The sequence below is a fragment of the Pezoporus occidentalis genome, unplaced genomic scaffold, assembly GCF_034315485.1.
Source record: "Pezoporus occidentalis ecotype Australia unplaced genomic scaffold, CSIRO_AGI_Poc_V1 ctg55, whole genome shotgun sequence".
NCBI classification, from domain to species: Eukaryota; Metazoa; Chordata; class Aves; order Psittaciformes; family Psittacidae; genus Pezoporus; species Pezoporus occidentalis.
The window spans coordinates 8194-24301 of NW_026915888.1; the positions used below are offsets into that span (position 1 = coordinate 8194).

The 16108-nt window shown below is 44.6% G+C and overlaps 1 protein-coding gene across 4 annotated transcripts; it reads right to left on the reverse strand.

Moving 5' to 3' along the window:
- Nucleotides 1-925: 925 nt before the first annotated feature.
- Nucleotides 926-16084, reverse strand: RUFY1 (RUN and FYVE domain containing 1). 4 transcript variants are annotated; one of them, XM_062637968.1, is made up of 18 exons: nt 15788-16084; nt 12744-12917; nt 12010-12127; nt 11289-11390; nt 10855-10978; nt 10420-10478; nt 9765-9830; nt 9085-9154; nt 8063-8164; nt 7524-7640; nt 6681-6848; nt 5083-5180; nt 4515-4634; nt 3731-3860; nt 2930-3024; nt 2444-2492; nt 2200-2277; nt 926-1621 (listed from the first exon to the last, which is right to left on the reverse strand). In XM_062637968.1, the coding sequence occupies exons 1-18, from the start codon at nt 16053-16055 to the stop codon at nt 1478-1480; spliced, it is 2082 nt and encodes a 693-aa protein (XP_062493952.1). In that variant the 5' UTR covers nt 16056-16084; the 3' UTR covers nt 926-1477. The 4 variants fall into 4 exon arrangements, with proteins under 4 accessions (XP_062493952.1, XP_062493956.1, XP_062493954.1 ...); XM_062637972.1 differs by having other exon boundaries at nt 15837-15969; XM_062637970.1 differs by lacking the exon at nt 15788-16084 and adding an exon at nt 13243-13382.
- Nucleotides 16085-16108: the final 24 nt, after the last annotated feature.

Sequence of the window (16108 nt, forward strand, 5' to 3'; positions counted from 1 at the left end):
GTGAGTGCTCCTAAGGAGCATTTCCACCCCAGTGGGACAGTGGTGGTGACCAGCACCTCCAGGGTGGGAGTTGAGTCAGAGCATGGCATGGCTGTGCTGGGCCTGGGCATGTGAGGCAAGAGGCAATTCTGTATGGCCTCATCAGCTGCATTACTGCAGCAACAGACAGGGCAGCTCAGTGCAGTTGTGCTGCAACAAATTGAGCTTGTTGAAGGTCATGCTTATTAAAGATGGGGGGGTTTATGAGCAGCTTGGGCCCAGCTTTTGAGCACTGGAGCAAATCTGCTTCCAGGGATTTGCAAGGGTGAATCTACTTACCCTTTCAAACCATTCTTCCCTGAGGGTTGGAAATGGAAGGGCCATTTCTGCACTGAAGGAAACCTCCCATGTTCCGGGGCTTAAATTGGCATCATTTGATCCCATTGCCATAGTAAAGCTGCCGTGTGCCTGGCTCAGGACAGCCCTGTGTCCCTGCTGCTCCCATGGGAGGTGGCCGGAGCAGCCGTGTTTGTTCGGGTCTGAATGAAGCCATTGAATGAGGCTGTGCATCATCATGTGCATGGCAGCCGCTGCATCACATGGCACTGATGCAGCAGCATGGGCACTGCTGCCCCCATCACTGCTGTGCTTGGCGTGACTGCAGGGCTCAGTGTCCTGACACCAGCAGCAGAGCTGGGGATCCATTAACAGGTTCTGTCGAGCACAAACTGGACTTTGGAACCCGCCTCACTCAGGTACCAGAGAACGGCTTCGCTGGTGAGGGGCTGGTGGAGGGAGGTGGCTGCCTGGGGTGTTTACAGCGAGCTGGGAATGGAAGCAGGTAATCCCATGAGGTGCACTGCAGCAGCTCCAGGTTGAGCCCTTGCCCGATGGGGCCGTACGCAGCCCCCTCTGACAGCTGTTAAACACCAGAACTCGACCTCACTTCTGTTCTAGCAAAAGGCTTTATTGTGTAACAGTGACTCAGGACAAGTACAATGTGTAGTTTCTGATGGCAGTGACCAGAAGGCACCTGCATTGACACCATAAAGCTCTTTCTGGAGACAACCATAAATTGGCTTTTCCTCCCCGCACTGGAAGCAGACAGACTGAGCACCAGCCTGTGGAGGAACAGAAGCACCTACCGCAGTGTAGGGAGGAACTAAAGTTAATGTGCAGAGCGACAGTGACGTCTGTGGGATCAAACGGATGTAGAAAGGCCATATACAAATTTTAATACAAATATCTATAAAAATCAGAAAAGTGAAGTTGCATTTTAGTTTCAAATAGAACTTTCAGGGAAGTTACAACTAATACAGTTTCCTTAATTATTCCAGTGGGAGAAACACGAGTTTGCATCATCCCTACACCTTGTTTCGCACTGTTGGGCTACAGTGGAAAACACCATAGAGCAGCACCTGCTGCATGGACAATGCCTGCAATTCAGTTACAAAAATAATGGCTACTTTCCATGGTAAAGGGCAAGGTTCCAACAGCCTTAGGAGGAGTTAGAGGAACACCGCTGGAGGAGTAAAGTGTGACAAGTGTCACAGACACGGACGGGTTTAGGGTACGATGGCAGCGCCAGTTCGTTACTGGAACAAGTGTTGCAGAAGATGTCCCCGCAGTTCCTGCAGTGGTGCTGCAAACACAGGGTTACAATCAAAACAATGCCAGAAAACCCAGCACGAGGGAGAGTGAAATCAGACCTCAGAGAAGCTTTTGGAGCAGACTGACATCACCCTCCACTCCCAATAGGCCCAGCCCTCTCCACAGCTCTGCTCTGCTGTGATCCCTGCACAGCCCAGCTGCCCGCCCGGGCTGGAGGAGCTGCTCTGCTGCTGCTCTGCAGCCCACCAAGCAGGCAGCCCCTGCTTCCAGCAGAGCTCTATGGGAGGAGAGCTGGTGCCTGGGCTGCTGGGGACCCCGTGCAGCCACCTCCAGCTGTCCCAACCCACCAGCAGGACCCCAGCACTGAGGCACAGAGCACCCAGACCTCCAACAGGGAGGGGAGGAGAACACAGCACAAGAGAATTCAGGCTCCAACAGCTCCCTACCAAGCACAATACTACTATTTTTAGCATAGGAAATGCCGAATTACTTCTCCCTGTAGTTATCATGCCAGCCAGATCTGGAACGGAAACATCTTCCCCAGCAAACAACAGCACAGTTTCTGTTTTCCGTGACAAAAGGAAACAACAAGGCACCGAACACCACTACCTTCCTTCTGGAGATCGAGAACTCCTTGTCACATTGCTTGCAGTGTGTGGCTTCATCATCCTTCAGCCAGGTATGACCCTAGAAAATGGGAACAAAAAGTCACTGCAGATACAAGTTCATTTCTAAAACACAATTCAAGGGCAGTTTGCAATGGTGGTCATGTTTCTCCACAGCCACCTTTGGGAGTGGGGTAACCAGGGTGAAATGTGTATGTTCAGTTATATCACCTGTGAGGTGTAAGTACCTTTAGTGCTTTATTGACTTCTTTAATATCTTCCATCTTCAGCTTCGATCTGAAAAATAACGAACAAAATGATTCCCTCTGCATGATTTTACCTTCAGGCACGCTCCCTCTGACCTGCAGTCCCACTGCCAGCCACGGAATTGGAACTGATTCTTCAGTCAATTCCGTGCTCAGTATCACCAGGAAACCTTTGTCATTGTCACCTCAGGGTTTGCTCCTTTTCAGTATATTCAGAGGAACGTGGGACAAGCACAGTTCCTCTCTGAGAACTAAGCATTTCCTGTACTGGTTCCCATCTTGGCCATCTTAGTCACGCAAGGATCTCTCCTCGCTTTTATTTCATAGCTGTTCAGTTCCCTGCGCATAGGAGCTGCCTCCTGAACTTCTCAGGTTTATTAACACACTGGATGTGTTCTAAAATGATCTGTATCAGCAAGGTTCTCCCCCCTCCACGCCACTTCCAGGAGTTCAGTTTCTAGGACTTACTGGCTGAGATGAAGTCCCATTTCCTGCAGAGCTTGCTCCTGCTCCTCACAGACCTTCTCTAACTGCTGCTTCTCATCTTGCAGTTTTCTCAGTTCCTACAAAATCAAGCACAAACCCAGGTTTGACCTATCACCTCGGTCAGTCTGTCCAAGCTACCCAAGCAGTTCACACGAGTAAGCTCCTTACAACGCTACCTATTTCTAAGGTGTGATTTTTAGAATGACGTGTGTGAACTACCCATGGGCTCTGCACAAACCGTTAACCAGATGTACCAGAGAGAGGAAGATTTTCAGGCTTTAAACCTCCTTGAGCATTGCTGGAGTGCAGCAATGCTATGCCTGCACATGAGTGTAGACACAGACACTGGTGTACAGTTGTGTCTTCAAAATCTAAACTCCCAGAGACAGCAGAAAATGCTTGAAAACGTGTTTTTAGGTTTGTTTAAACACAGTTGTAAGACCTCCCACAGTCACCGAAAGCCATGAACCTGCCACTCTCCGTGAACAGGGCTGTCTCACCAGGGGACAGCAGAGGAGCTTTGTGTCCCCAGCTATCCCATCTCAGCTGCAGCTCCTGAACAGCCGCGGCTCACTCAAGTGGCTGAGGCAGGGCAGGGAGCTGGAGGTGGCTGAGGAGGCTGCTTGGCTTTTGTCAGGCCTGAGCCCTGTATTAGCATCTCATGTGCAGACTTGTCTTACATCAGCCAAGCTTTGGAAGCCCTCAGAGGAAACCTTCTACTGCAGATACAAATGCAGCATTGGTGCTGAGTCAGCTTCAGCCCTCAAGTTGCACTGTGCGTACCTTTTTCAGTCCTTCCATTTGCTGCAGTTCTGTTTTAAGCAGGGTGGTAGCATCCTTCTCCTGGTGTAGTTCTCTTTGCAAAGTCTGTCTCTGTTCCTTTTCAGACTTTAATTCCTTTTCCAGAGTTGAGCTATTTAAAAAGAATTCATTCTAAGAAATCCTATAGCAGAAAAACACCTCACAGCACTTAGTGATAGCGACAGTATGAGAAGCAAAAGCCTAGTCCACAAGAGGGCAAAAACTGGAGTGGTGTTCTGGGAAAGAACAGGGGTGCTATGGCAGCAGACATTGAAAGCTGTATTAGCATTTTCAGGTCACAGAAAACAAGCAGCAGTGAATGGCTAGAAGAAAAAAGGAAAAAAAAAACCAAACCAAAACCCCAAACCCAGTCCCCACAGGTACGTACTCAACCCCGTGTTTAAACTGCCATGTTTAAAAAAGACACTCTAGTATGAACCCCAAACCACTCCAAACCTCCAACCTGTTTGCATGCCAGTCACTTGCTCAGCCTACAACCATGACCATGTCTATTTAGTGGAAAAGCAATGGAAAGCTCCAAGGCCACTCAGAATGGGCAGACTTCCACTGGCATTTCATGCTCTAAACTGGATATTCTGGAAAAAAAACAAACATTTCCAACCCCTCCTGCTACCTGTGCTATACAGAAGGGCTGTGCTTTCCTAGGTCAGTACTTGCCAAACTCAGTATGAGCACCACAGGAGCAGAAAGCACTTCTTAAAGCAATGGCAGAAGGGAAGTTAAAAACCACAATGAGACAAAATACCATTTACTGTCCATCTGGGACATCTGCTGCCGGCAGGAATCAAGCCTCCCAGCGAGCTCTTGCTTCATCTTGTTGCACCTTTCTTCTGCAGCCTGCCTTGCCTTTTCTGCATGTTGCAATCTGCAAAGGAACAAACATGTTAATTCACATGCTCCTTACCCACACTCTCTCATTCTGCTCTTTTAGATTTACCACTCAGAGCTTTGTAAAAGCTTAAACTGAAAATGCTAATGGAGAAAAAAAACCACAAACCACCACCAGGAAAGCCTCCAACTGTTCCTGCACACACTCCCCCCTGCCCCAAAGCTGCAGTCCTACCTGTCCTTAAACTAAAGTCAACATGTTTTCAAAACAGACTGCCTATGGAAAGGGCTATGGTGTTTGAATGGGTCAATATAGACATGTTTGCCTGGGAAAAGAGAATAGGCAAGCACTGGGGGGTGACAAGGAGGAGGAAGGAAAAGGAGCATTGTGTTGACACACATGCCCAGAGGTCTATGGGAGGTGTATAGAAGGTCATCCTTTCAGCTGGAAACTTTCTACTGACTTTTCAGAATCTAATTATTACCTCTCTTCCATTTGTTTCATAGAGGACATCATCTCATTTGTTTTTCCTTCAAAGGAGGATATTGCTTCTGTTTTCTGTTGTAATGAGCACTCTGCATTCTGTAGGAATAAGGGAACAGACATTCCACATAATATATTTCAGTTCTCTAAAGCACAAAGTGTTATGTTTAATGAATGTCTGCCACTAGATAAAGAACGTTCGGCTTGTTAGAGGCCATGACTGGGTCTAACTGGAATGTACAAACAAAATGCTGGTAATGCCAGAGCAGACACTCCTCAACTTGTTTTTGTAAGAGCTCAGCAAAAAAAACCCTTAACGGTACTAAGTTCTGACCTGTGAGATCAGCTACAAGCCCAAAACCTTCCCTTTAGAAACAAACTTGAAGAAAGAAATTCTCAGATTCAATTGACAGGGCCAATTATGATCTGAATGTAACAACTGCACTCAGTGGGCATGGAACCAGGAAGCCAAATAAAACAAGTAACGCTTTGGAAAGCAAAGGCCTCCCTCAGCACTGGGGTTCCACTGGCCATTGCCTGGCAAGTTTCTGTGCATCTCTGGAGCAGCCAAAGGCCTGAATGGGCATCAGGGAACAGTCCATAAAATTGAGAGAAATCTCTTCTGCATTCGTGGCCCCAGCTATGGCAGGGGAGGTTTAATTGAGCTCTCACTTCATTAAGGGAGACAAGCTCTGCATGTTTTGTGTGAATACTCCTCCATTGCTTCCCTGCTTGTATGTTTTGTCCAATTGAAAAATCAAGACAAAACAAGATAAAAAAAACCCCACCCAAACAACAGAAAGACACAAAACCATCCCCAAACCCCTGCAGTAGATATGACAAAGGAGAGTCTAAAAACTGCAAGGGCAGGAAAAGACTGAGGAAGGGAGACATGCCCAGAAAGCAAGTTTTCCTCTTCTCTAGCCATCTTACCTCTGGAAAGCCAGGTCTTATACCAAAAGGGGTGTAACAAAATACCTAAACCCATCCAAAAACTTTCTGGTAGCTCCAGAGGCCAGACTGAGCACAGAGTTCCTCCCTCCTCAAATCCTGTGTTGCCTTTCCATCGCCTATAGCACTCAGCTGACCATCTGGATACAGACTGCAGATGATACACAAAAATACCCACGTTTTCCATTGGTTTAGGGAGGCCTATTGTTGGTTTAACACAGTAAACAGCGTTAAATATGGTACAGGTGAAAGGCAAGACAACACAACACGGATGGGAAGCAGCAGCAAGACAGTTCTAGGCTGCAGTAAGTCAATTTTTAACTAACTGTTTACTGGTTAGGACAAAAGACTCTTGCAAACACCTTCTCCCCTGGGAGAGCTCTCCATTTGTCTCAGCATTTGTTGATGATCCTGTGCAGCACATCCAAGGAAACCCCCTTTCTTTCCAAACATACCAAATATCATACCACTAATGAAGTGTAATGAAAAAATGAAACAATTCCTTCTACAATTTTAAAATATTCTCAAGAAAATTGTGGCATCTTAAGTATTCCTTCCAGTTCATATAAGTGCGTTTGCAACCCCAGTGCATGTTTCTAATGTAAGGATCAGGACTACAGCTGCTCTTTCTCTTCACTCTGTACATACCTGAGATTTGTGAAACATCTGCAGGTTTATAGCCTTCACTTCTTCTAACTGTTGGCGAAGTGCAACTAAAGTGTCTTGTTTTTCATGAGTATCTTTCTCCAGAAGTTTCATGGCAATCTCCATTTCTGTTTTCATTCCAATTTGCAGTTCCAACTCTTTCTCTAGTTCCTTACAAAGAGGTTTTCCAGTTACAGCTATGTGGTCATATGTCAGAGATATGCATTTCCAAAACCCATTTAGCCAACCCCATACAGAAACAATGTCCTACTCTGAGGTAATGTAGAGCTATGACTTTACAGAAGAACTAGGTTTTAAATGATACCTTAAGTTAATAAAACCAAATTCTTATTTCAGCTCTTCAGTTCAGGGCAAGGGTGCAGCCCTGCTGGCATGAAGTACAGAGCTCAGTGTAACGTAGCAGCCTGTCAACTGAAGCATTTCTCCTGGCAGCTGGACTTCAGCTGACTTAGATCCATCTGCTTCAGCAAGCCTGGGCAGCCTCTTCGCAAGCCACAAATTAGCAGTAACTGTGCAAATGATGTGCACGTACCACATTTCCTTCCCTAAAGACAGCTGCTTCTCTGTGTTTTGAACTTAGTCTCTGCTATAATAATGCTGGTAGGTTCTTAAAAAGGGAAAGAACTTTTATTTTCAGCATTCCAAAAGCCCCAGTTCCCAGTTCCTTACAGACACTATTAATAACCAATTCCTACTTGCAATTCCTTTATGAATTCTGAATAGCTGCAAAAAGTGCATAGCACACATGTTGTATTTGTAATGCTCCCTTAAAGGATGCAGAATCCTGGATCTTTCATTTCAATTTCTATAGTTAAGTTTCCTTACCAGCCTAATTTTTTTTTCTTCTTTCAACTGCTTCCAGACATCACTGTACATTTCATCAAGGCCCTGACGTGACTGCTTGTAAGTATCCAACTCTACTTTTGTATCCTCCTTTGTTACCTACAAGAAACATCAGCAAAAAAGCCACATAAGATCACAGAGCTATGTATCTAAAGCATGCCTTAGAAGTACTGTGTCACACACAAGAACTTAGGAGTTATTCCAAGTAAAATCCCACTGTTTTACAGTTACAAGCTGGCAAATGTTAATAAGCTGAAATTTCAAAGAACAGAATAAAAATAAAAAGAAACCATTCTAATACTTTTACTGTTTTCTCCCTCTTCAAGTATATGTTTAAATGTGTAGTAAAGAACAGTAAAATCTAACGCCTGTGCATACAATACACAAGAACAGTGATCTATACAGCATCTTGCCAAACTGTGCTTAGCATTGCAGTTCAAAGTGCTGTTGAGGGCACTAACTACAGCTAATCAAGAGATCGCTTATTTCAAGGAGCCATCATCTTTAACTGGGTGTCCCACCTCTACGCTTTTTTCACTACGTTCACGAATCAATTCATTCTGTTGTTTTAGCTGCTGCTGCTCCTCCTGAAGTGATCCGATTCGGTCAGTGGCTGCTGCGAGCTGTTTTCAAAGAGAACATACCTATATTTAATCACTGTGCAGGCATGCAACATCTGGAGGAATTCTAAAGTCAATAGCTCAGCCTTTGTAGCAGGTTGCACTGCTCACTTCCCCTTTCATCCCTTTCATTCTCCCCAAAAGCTGCCTGGCCCTTTTGCAGCCACTTTCACTGAACAGCCCAAATTAATGGGCCCACCAACATTTGTTCACTTGTCCTCTGCTTCACTCCCTCATCAATTAGTTTTAAATATTAACTGTGCAAAGAAATGCATCCTGGTGTAAAAGGCGAAAATCCACCAGAGATCACAGATCTGTGTATTCATGCTGGTATGAACTAGAAGTCACACAGCAAGTCAGGGATGACATTCACTGGGGGAACCTTATGGCATTTTCAAGAGAAGATACCCCAAAAAGTATCAGAAACTGGACTATACAGATACAAATATATGTGTGTACCTATATACAGATACATGTATATATGTACACCTCGCTCCCCACATCCACCCCTGTCATGCATACTGCTAGACTCTCTTTTAGTTCCCAGTTAGAAAAGATTTCCTAATTGAAGTGTGATTCTTCTGTTTTTCCAAGTTCTGTTAACTCACATAAGCAGAAGAAAGAGGGACAAGTCATGTTCATTACAGTGACAGTTTTGGGTGGGGACACCATTGCCAGACAAAAACCTGATTAAGGAAACCCTGTCTACCATATAGGCGCTCCAAAGCATTTTAACAACTAACATAACGTGGAAGGTCTCCACAAAGCCTTTCCCACGTGCCAACCCATGCCAGTCCTACTGATTCCCCCACATTCCACCAGTGTCAACTCAAACATTTCAGGTCTAAGGTATATTCTCAGGGAGTTTTGCCTTTGCTTTTGGTAAAGAGCTATGAGAAATATTTAACAGAGGAGATACAAACCTCTTCCTGGAGTTTTGAATTGGTCTTTTCTAAACAGTCTATTTTGTTCTGAAGATCTGCAACTGTGCAACTGCAGCCAGAAAGAAAAGATGCATAAAACAACAGAAGAAGTGCCAATGTTCCACATTTATTCCTATCCTCAACCATACTTCTACCATCTTGCATTTGTTAACAAAGAAATACTTTCATGAGCTGGCAAGAAATCCAGAGGAAGGACAACAGTTCCTCTTAAGCATCAAGAGGACTGTGTATTTCCCGACATTTGGCAGCCTACTGTATTAACTGGCAGCCCTGCTCAGGCTTAGCTTTTGCAGTCTTAACACCTCTTGTGTTCAAGAGGGTAAGTGAGGCCTGCTCATCCCAAAGAGCAACCTATGGCAAAAGAATAGAGACTCTTCCTTTAAAGAATGAATTTCCAGATGCACTTTTAATAGTTTCTCTTGCAAAAGTAGCTCCAAAATCTCAAAAGAAGTAAACTATTGTTACATAGACTTTTTTGCATTTCATATGCCATCAGAGGAGTAAGATTACAAAATGAAACTAAGATTCTGGGAAATAATCAGAAAAGGCATTTCAGTATCAGACAAAAATCTACAAGACTGACAGCAGAGACATTCAAAGCCATACCAGAAAACTAAGCAGGACAAGTGTTTGTACATTAGAACAGCGGAAAATCCCACCTTAGATGTCGGTTCAGTTCTTCCACATAATGCTTCTGGTCAAGGACAGCTGTAATCCCTCCATCTCTAGTTGCAAAAGTGAGAATTTATTGATTAAGAAGAAATCCCTTCATTCTAAAAGGCTAGTTTGTACCAGGGTTTTCAGCACAGACCTGCACACTGAGTGCCAGAAGTACACAAACTACCAAGTCCGCTGCATTCATGCCAGTGCTTCTAACAGTTGCAGTCTCTAACCCAACTAATGTTTCACCTAAAACTAGGATTTTTTCCCTTGTAACTTATCTTTCTCACACAGACAACTACTAAATAGAGAGCATTTCTGAAACAGCACTTAAGAAACAAAGCAGCGATTTAGTAGTGGGTGACTTGGCATCTTGTAAAACCAAATAAAACCCACAATCTAAAACTCTGGGTGCTTTTAATTTGGTCCCAGCTCAAGACACAAACTCTCCACACTGTAGTGTTGTTAGAAGTACCATGGGCTCAGCTTTTAAAAGTTAGCACTTTTGTTTAAATAACAAAATCTATTTTGGATTCTTTTTTTTTTGATGATTAAAAGAGTTTGACATCTCCAGTACTCGTGTGCTGCCACAGACTGACAGGTTTGTTTGACAAAACCTATAAGAATTTACAATCACTAATTCACCATACTTACTGTTTGCCATCACTGTCCTGGGTTTCTTTAAGGTACAAGGAAAAATCAATCACTCCAACCTGAAAGAATATATTTAAGGTATTAACACGCCTTCCCAGTGCAATTCTGTGTTGCAGCAGGCATTCCTTTGTATTTGGAAAAAGGTAAAAACCTGACGTTTAAGTGTAGACAGGGAAGATAATACCTACATTCTTCAGAGCTGAAGCAAACATGCAAGCATCCAAATAGTTATATCTGGTGTGCTCAGTTTCCTGGCAGTTATTTGAGAGCATTTCCATAAACTGCTACTTAGAAACGGATACTTATGTACTATTTTGATTCAAGACAGGCCATTCTGGACAGAATTCTGGACCCATCTCAATAAAGTATTTACAGATATGCTTAATTCTACTACAGTCTTATACTGATTGATCTCATTTAAGCATTAATCTTTACCTGTGAATCCAAGTCTTCTCCTTTTAAGCAAAGGTTTGCATCAATAACATTCAGTCCAACCAGCAGACCCACAATGACTGCTCCTTCCTCCTCCATCATCAATGCATCAGGTTCATAAAATTCACTAGAAGAAATAAGATATCACTACACATCAAGATTATTATGATATTTTCATCACCGAAATCATACGAACAGTATGAAGCTCAGCTGATCAGCCCCTTCTCACTAACTTATTGTACAAGGCAGAAGACGCAGAACTCTTACAGAAAATATTCTGCTTGTTCTTGTAGGTTTACTGCAAAAAACAGTTAACAACTTGCTCCTCTGTGGGTTGTAAGAACAAGCTTAAACAGGTCAATTAATGACCTATTACTACAACAAAACAAGGTTTCAGTGATTCAGTGAATTCAATCTACCTGTGTCTGTACTGTTACCTCAATAGATGCTTATGGTCCAAGAGTACTTTGAGATAATCTGCCAGCTTCTTTTGCATGAGCGCTAGATAAAGCCAAGCCCTTCCTCTTCCCACAGCAGTCCTTCAAAGGAAAAGTTGCATGTTTTGGTAAAAACAAAGCAAAGGAAGATGAAGTTTGCTACTTACTGAAAATACAAAAATTAATAATAATAAAAATCTTGGGGAAATGAAATGCTGTTTCCAGAACACAAAGCAATTAAGTATATCCCATTGCTTCATCAAAGGGAAAGTATATTGTAAGGTCTTCCTCACTTGGAAAGACATACATATTTTCAGCTACTACCATAACCCGACTATTGATGCATCCTAGCCTTGAAACAAGTCTCTTTGCATCATCCTGAATTACCCACACTGAATACTACTAGAACATGCACAAAGTGACACGAAAAATAAAAGCAAGGGAAAGAAGAAGGAAAATGCATGTAAAGACTTTACAGTTATTTTTAGCAAGGTGATAGGAGCTTCCAGATGCTGTTTTTAAACTTGCAGCATTATCTGAATCAGCAGCACTGCATATTTTGAAATATCCCCTTATTTCTTGAAGAAGTCAATGCCTCCTACATATCCTGTTTTATTCTTTGGGTGTAAGAGCTCATTAAGGAAGGCGAGAGGCTACAAGAAGGATTCTTTTTTTTCCCAGAAGTATAAATGAAATGCGTCATCCCCAACAACCAACTTACTTCAACTCTGGCAGATTTTTAACACTAGTTGCTATATCTGATGCTTCAGGACAAAGTTTTTCCACTAGCTCCAAAGGACCAAAAAACGATTTGTTCTGTCCAATAAAAGTCTTCTTCACTAGAAGGAGTATACAGAGAAGTTTGTGAGGTAAAGTGACAGCTTTCCAACCCCAAAATTATGGATTTCAGTCTACCTTTTGTTTTACAGCTCCTGATATGTCAATGAAAAGGGGGCATTAAAAATACCTTGACAGTTTAGGAGGCACAAAATACAGGGCACAGAAGGCAAGGGCAGGTAGGGACAGGACAAGGGGAATGGCTTTAAACTGACAGAGGGGAGATTGAGATGAGCTCTTAGGCAGAAGCTCTTCCCTGTGAGGGTGCTGAGGCACTGGCAAGGGTGCCCAGAGAAGCTGTGGCTGCCCCATCCCTGGCAGTGTTCAAGGCCAGGTTGGACACAGGGGCTTGGAGCAACCTGCTCTACTGGAAGGGGTCCTTGCCCGTGGCAGGGGTTTGGAACTAGATGAGCTTTAAGGTCCCCTCCATCCCAGATCATTCTATGATTCTACCTGTAATACGAATGAGCATTATACAGTGTATGTGATTAATATCAGCATCACACAGGACTCAAACTGGAGACACGGGGGGAGGAGGGGGGGGAAACACAACAGAAACTCATGGATCTGCCTCTGCTGGTGCGGCAGCCGGGGCCGGTGTGGGGAGTGGGCGCCCACCTTTCAGCCCATGCTTGAGGCAGTGCTCCAGCACCACGAAGAACTGCTGCAAGGGCGGGAAGTCCGAGTCCAGCGTCCGGCCCAGGCTCAGGGCCGACTGGATCAGGGTCTTGATGCTGAGCTTCATCATGTTCATGAGGTTGGCGCGCTCCTCCATGGCGTGACACCGTGCACCTGCGTCGGGAGACATGGGTGGAGGAAGAAAAGCTGCTTTTAGAGCCGCAGTCCAGAACCCCTCAGCGCTGACGAGAGCGATGCTTTCCCGTCTCGATCTCTGTCTTGCGGAGGTGAATGGCTTCCGAAGAGCTGGGTGTAAGGCACGAGTGAACCCCCCCACCCAACACCTGTACGCGCGGATCTAGAGCGGTCATCGTGGGGACCGGGGCCGCTGCCCGAGCCCTGCCGCTCTCCGACCCCGCCGCCACGGCCCCCCATGGGGGGAACCAGACCCCCGGACCCGGGCCTAGCGCCACCTCAGCGCCCGCGGGCGGGGGCCTACCTGAGCGGCGGGCGCGGTGCCGCAGGGCAGGCCCCGCCCCCGTTACCGCGGCAACGGCTCACGCACCACCACGACCACCGACCCCCGGGAGATCTCGCGAGACAGAACGAGGTGAGGGCGGGCTGCGCGCTGCGCCAGGCGCCATTTTGGAAAGAGGTTGTGGTGGCTGAAGCGGGTGGTGGTGCTGAGCCGGGTAGGTGATGCTCCTCCTCGGCCCTGAGGAGAGGGCGAGGCGAAAACAGGCTGCCAGCTACCGCTTTGCCTTCAGTCAACAACAAGTTCTCAGAGACGCTGCCTGCTGGCTACCTAAATGGTGGTTTTGAGCAAACGGTGTCGCATTAGGAGAATCCTGCTGTCACCTGTGGGTCAAACATGGCTGTACTCCTTTGCAGAAATAGCCGTTGTGGAAGAACAAGGATTAAAAAGTCTGACAGTTAGAAATTTTGGTGTCGATATTGTGATGTTACACATTGGGAACAGAAAAAAGCTGACTGCAGAAACACAAAAGTCAGTGACTTTCTTAGGGTATTGGGGTGTTTCAGGAGTAATGCCAGCTTATTTTGATGGTTTCCTGAATTTTTTACTTCATGATGGCTTGTGAGCCATGCTCAGGGTACACACATTGTATTACTCACAAGACAAATCAACAATCCAACCAACCAACCATGAAATGTGTTTTCTGAATATAAATTTAAGTAAGGGTTTGTATTCCTTGAATAGTATTTTTAGACTGTTGCAAATTTACAGTCAACCACATCTGTAAAACTGTACAAGTTGGTACATGTAAAATAGACAGGTATGTAGACAAAATAGACACAAGCCTCAAAGACTGGGAATTGGGTTGCCCAAGTGAAAAGATCACAGACATTATGCTGCAATCCTTAAGAATGAAGTCACAGTCCTGTATCTCATTGAGCAGATTCATTTTAACATCTTTTTGAAGCCCCACCTTGATTACTGTAATTACTCTGCACACTTTGAAGTCAGAAAACACGGAAGCAAAGCGGGCAGTTCTCCATCTCTCGGTCTTTAAGGCTACAAGTCTTTCTGGAGTTGTATTTAGATCTGTAGCTCCCTGCCTTCTCTACAAGGCAGGACACAGTTTCTTCAATGGCAGACTGGCTTTATGCTCTGCCTTTCTGTATGTCCAGCTGACTGCAGTGTACAGCACAGTTTACACGGGATCAACAGAGCTGAAGTAGCAGGCAGAGGTTATAAGATCTCTGGGGAAAAGATGGCAGCAGAGAATGAGTTGCTAGATTTCCACATATGGTCTTGCAGGCCTCAGCTTATTCCTTAAAAATACCTGCTTTCAATTGTATTTATAGTGCTTGGGGGAGGTAGTGTTTTAATCTCTTACTTTACAGACAAGGATCTGGCAGATTATGGTAAAAGTTCTATTAAGTGTGGGAGCTCCATTTCAGGCAAGAGAAGATGTTATTTCCCCTTGCCAAATGCTGCATGTTGTGTTGAATTATGTCTATGTACAGCATTATTCCAAATGCAGCTGAAGACGATGGATATTCTGCACATTGTCAGGTTGGATCCCGAGTGCTCAAGATGGGCTCCCAGGAAACAAATCTGTGACAAGTCTGGTGTGAGGCTTAAGAGATGCAGGGAAAGAAAGAATCTAGGGTTTTCAGGACAGAATGAACCTTAAACTCTGGCTATGCAACACATGAATTTTCACAAAAAAATAAAGAATCAGCAGTAGCTTATTTCTCCATGAAGCAACAATCCATCCCCACAGAACTCCTGCTTGAATACTTAATACCATTAAAAACAAAAAGGTCAGCACCAGTTAGCAAACCTGAGCCCCACTGCTCCAAAACCATTATACGCTGCACTGAGACCCTGGAGAGCAAGACTCCAGGCCCAGTCACTGCTACATTTAATGTTTTTGTTCCATGTTATGAACATAATCTAGATTTATAATTTATAGGGATTTATAATTAATAATTTCCATACCAACTAAAGCCCTTTAAGTTCAGTTCAAAGAGACTAGTTCCATAAATCTGTGTGGCTGCTAGATCCATACAGATGTGTAATAAAGCAAGATGTGGTTAAATAGAAGGCATTTTTAGTGTGGTTAAGAAGTAATTTATAACAAATCTGTATCTTAGTTCACTTGTGCCTTTTCTGACATGAAGGTATCCAAGAAGTGCAGCATAGCTCCTTCTCTGAGCCAGCACACCCAGAAGGATAAGGGGTTGATAGATCACTTATGGAGCAGTGAAGCTGCTGCTGAGGTGAACTTTAAGGGAGAGGGCAGAAAGGAACCAAATAAAAGCTGACTGCATAAAACTAACATCCGTTTCCCCCAATATATTTAGACTTCAGAATTTTTCTGATAATAATAAATTCTGTTAAATTCTCCACCTGTGTTGTTTTTCCAGATTTGCTTAAATAAAACTCTGCAGCATCAGACTGTTAACAATAATTCAAAGTAATAACCATGCATCACTGGCGCTAATCAGCAGCACTTACAGGAGCAAAGTTATTTGCGCACCATTAAAGCAAGTTTACTAAATAAGCATAACCATACTTGTTTTTGCTGTGCTGTCATTGCTGACTGGTTTGGACATGAATCCTACCAAAGATGCAGACTTCAGAGCGTGGCCATAGCTCAGCGCTAAGTTTTCCGAGGCTTTCTTGGCCAGCGACAGGATGGGCGCAGACCACCTCCCTTCTTCCGTTCTCCCTTGTTCCTGGTTTTTCAGCTCGGTCGCGTTTGGGATCTGGGTTTTGTCAATGATCTCAAAGTCTTCCTTTCCCTCCGCCGCAGATGCCGTGCAACTCTCCCCTTCAGCCATCTTTAACGTGTCATATGACACTAGTCCTGAGCAATCGAGCCGCGGCCCCGCTC